The sequence below is a fragment of the Capsicum annuum genome, chromosome 2 (genome assembly GCF_002878395.1).
Source record: "Capsicum annuum cultivar UCD-10X-F1 chromosome 2, UCD10Xv1.1, whole genome shotgun sequence".
NCBI classification, from domain to species: domain Eukaryota; kingdom Viridiplantae; phylum Streptophyta; class Magnoliopsida; order Solanales; family Solanaceae; genus Capsicum; species Capsicum annuum.
Genome location: NC_061112.1, coordinates 49,939,232 through 49,942,023, shown reverse-complemented (window position 1 = coordinate 49,942,023; position 2,792 = coordinate 49,939,232). Strand labels below are relative to the sequence as shown.

The window sequence follows — 2,792 nt, the reverse complement described above, 5'->3', positions numbered from 1 at the left end:
CTACTGAATATATTAATGAGTAAACAATAATTATTTTATGAAAAATATGAAAAGACACTTTTATCTATTACAAGATTCTTTTAGTGATGGACAAAAAATTCAAATCACTTTTCTAAACTAATTCACACTTTTAATATATTATACATATCGACATAAATTATACATATAGATAATACAAATATATTCCCCTCTTTGTTCATAATTATTAGTTCATGAAATGCATTTCACGCACGCATTAAGAAGATGTTATTTAATATTACTAAAAAAGTTTTATTGATGAAAATTAATCTCAATTAAATGATTAGTAAGTACTATTAGTGGTTGACTTAATGATAAAGTTAAAAAAGAATGCCAACTGTATATGAATCCCTCTTTCCCCGAGAGGCAACTGACTATGCTTTTTCTGCTGGGGGAAAACATGCTCTTTTTCTGGTTATTGTGGTTTCGATTTTATGTCCCTTCTTTTATAATTATTTCTGTATGCTTATCTAACAAAGTATTCATGTCAAATCCCACACCGACCTACCATGGGAAGTGAAAGCGTGGGTGAATAATTTAATGAAAAAAAGAATCCTCATTTAGATCTTAAAGTAATAATCAGACATTATAGAACCACAAACTAAATGAAATAAACATTTAAGCAAATTGAGTGTGTGTACATTAACCAAAAAAAAAAATTCAACTATTTGACGTAATAAAGCCAAAGAGAAATGCGTAAATCGCTAATAATTGAGTCGATCATCATTTCCGCGTTGTGGCATCTTTCCTTGTGGGACGATATATTAACCAATTGTTGAAGCTAGCCACTGTCATCTACTAATACATACGTTGTAAAAGTTGTTAAATGGTTGTGCAGTAACCTATACTCTATTAGGTCTCGACTTTGTTTTTTTCCAACCCTTAATCAAACCACTTTAGAAAGATGCTTAAGATAAGCTATGACGTTGATATCTAACAATAGTGCTAAAGTAACGCCTGCCAGAACTGAGCCGATTAATTGAGCTATTATGTACAGTGGTGCCTGCATCACATGTATTTGTTAAGTAGTTATTTCCTAATGTAGGGAGGTAATTGGTGGGGGTGTATTCCTGGTATGATTCCGTATTCAATGTTCTGTTCCGTGTTCCGTGTTCTATGTTTGTTACGAATCTGTGTGCTTTCCTCTGCTTTATATTCCTGCATTCCTGCTTTACTCTGTTTTATATTCCTTATGGCTGCAGTATCTATGTTATGTCATCTGCTTCTGTGCTGTACTATGTGTTTGTTTGATATCTCGTAACTTGAGCCGGGGGTCTTTCGGAAACAGCCTTTCTACTTCATCAGAGGTAGAGGTATGGACTGCGTACATCTTACCCCCCCCAGACCCCACAAAGTGGGAATACACTGGGTTTGTTGTTGTTGTTGTTGAGTTATTTCCTACACATTTTGCTGATAATGCTAACAAATTAAGATTAATATGCTAATAAACATTGAGCTAGCAAAAATTGATCTTGCTCTTTTTTTTTTTTTTCAAGAAATTTTAACATATGATTTTAGATGTCATTTGAAGTTAAAAAAAGGGCAGCCTGGTGTACTAAAGCTATCGCTACATACGATGTCCGGAAAAGGGTCTCACCATAAGGGTGTATTATAGGCAGCCTTACCTTGCATTTCTATCAGAAGTTGTTTCCAAGGTATGTCATTTGAAGTCAAATAAAAAAATAAACTCTAGGACTAGCTCTTACTAATTTCCAAGGGAAGCGACGGAAGATGGTGAAAATGAGAGTGACAAGAGGATTAAAATGAGCTCCAGATACTTGTGCCATGGAATAAACCATGACCATCACAACTACTCCCCATGTCATGTTTATTCCTCCAAATTCTATGCTCTCGTCATCCAGTAGCTTATACATTGTAACTGATCCACACCATGCTAATATTATCACGTATGCCCCAACAGCCTCTGCAAACAACTGCAAACGCATAATGATATAGGAATTTTAGAAAGTTGAACTTACCAAATTTTTCGGATTCGCCATACATGTATGTAGGGGCGAATCTAATGCAATATTGGTTACCACTAGTAATTTTTGCGTAAATCATGTATTTACACATTCTTGAAAAACATTAAATATATGAGAATATTTAGCTCAGAAAGAAATTTTGATTAGACTATTATTGTATTGAGATCGTTGCAAGAACCTAAAAACTAGAAATTCTGAATCCGCCTCGCGTAATATATGAGTGTCAAAGAAGTTAACCTTTTGTGCAAGTGCAACATTCGAAGCTGATGAACGTCGGAGCCCTATGTTTGTGTGAGATTGGGACCCAAAGATATTGGCTGCTTCCATTATGGTGATTTCTTCTTCTCAATTACCATCAATATTTGCCACCATTATGGATAACATAAAACAGGAAAATACAGGCATAAAGGCCTTCTAAAGGGAATTCGCAATTATCTTTTAGATTTACCAATTTTGAGGCTATAATTATGATTAAAGATGTGATGAATAGCTGGAGAATTATACATTTCGATGGCTACAATAGTTGGAGAATTTGTTCCATCTGCTGTATATTAGGATCTCTAGGGCCCACAACATTTCAAACTTTGACTTTCTTTATATATCCATACTCTTTTGTTTTTACAAATACAGTAAGGTCCTCTTCACATAGAGCAGCTTCTTAACGGTACTATTTCGTTGTCCCGAGAAAAAGAAAATCAAATTTATTTAAGAAACAAATTTATATGATCTCTAGCCTCCTTGTGTACATATTTTATCCAAGTTGGACTTGTAACGATCCAAATCACGAGA

At 34.3% G+C, this 2,792-nt stretch overlaps 1 protein-coding gene across 1 annotated transcript; it reads right to left on the bottom strand.

Annotated features, from left to right (window-relative positions):
• Nucleotides 1-525: 525 nt before the first annotated feature.
• On the bottom strand, nucleotides 526-2,544 carry LOC107860945 (probable aquaporin NIP-type). The gene is made up of 3 exons (XM_016706379.2): nucleotides 2,241-2,544; nucleotides 1,725-1,952; nucleotides 526-1,021 (listed from the first exon to the last, which is right to left on the bottom strand). Exons 1-3 carry the CDS (start codon nucleotides 2,328-2,330, stop codon nucleotides 905-907), a joined length of 435 nt encoding a protein of 144 aa, XP_016561865.1. The 5' UTR covers nucleotides 2,331-2,544; the 3' UTR covers nucleotides 526-904.
• Between the last annotated feature and the right edge of the window lie 248 nt (nucleotides 2,545-2,792).

Coding starts and splice junctions, on each gene's coding strand:
- LOC107860945 (XM_016706379.2), bottom strand. CDS start 2,330: ATGGAAGCAGCCAATATCTTTGGGTCCCAATCTCACACAAACATAGGG. Junction 1,953..2,240: donor ATGTTGCACTTGCACAAAAG/GTTAACTTCTTT, acceptor ATGCGTTTGCAG/TTGTTTGCAGAGGCTGTTGG. Junction 1,022..1,724: donor GTCGCTTCCCTTGGAAATTA/GTAAGAGCTAGT, acceptor CATGTGATGCAG/GCACCACTGTACATAATAGC.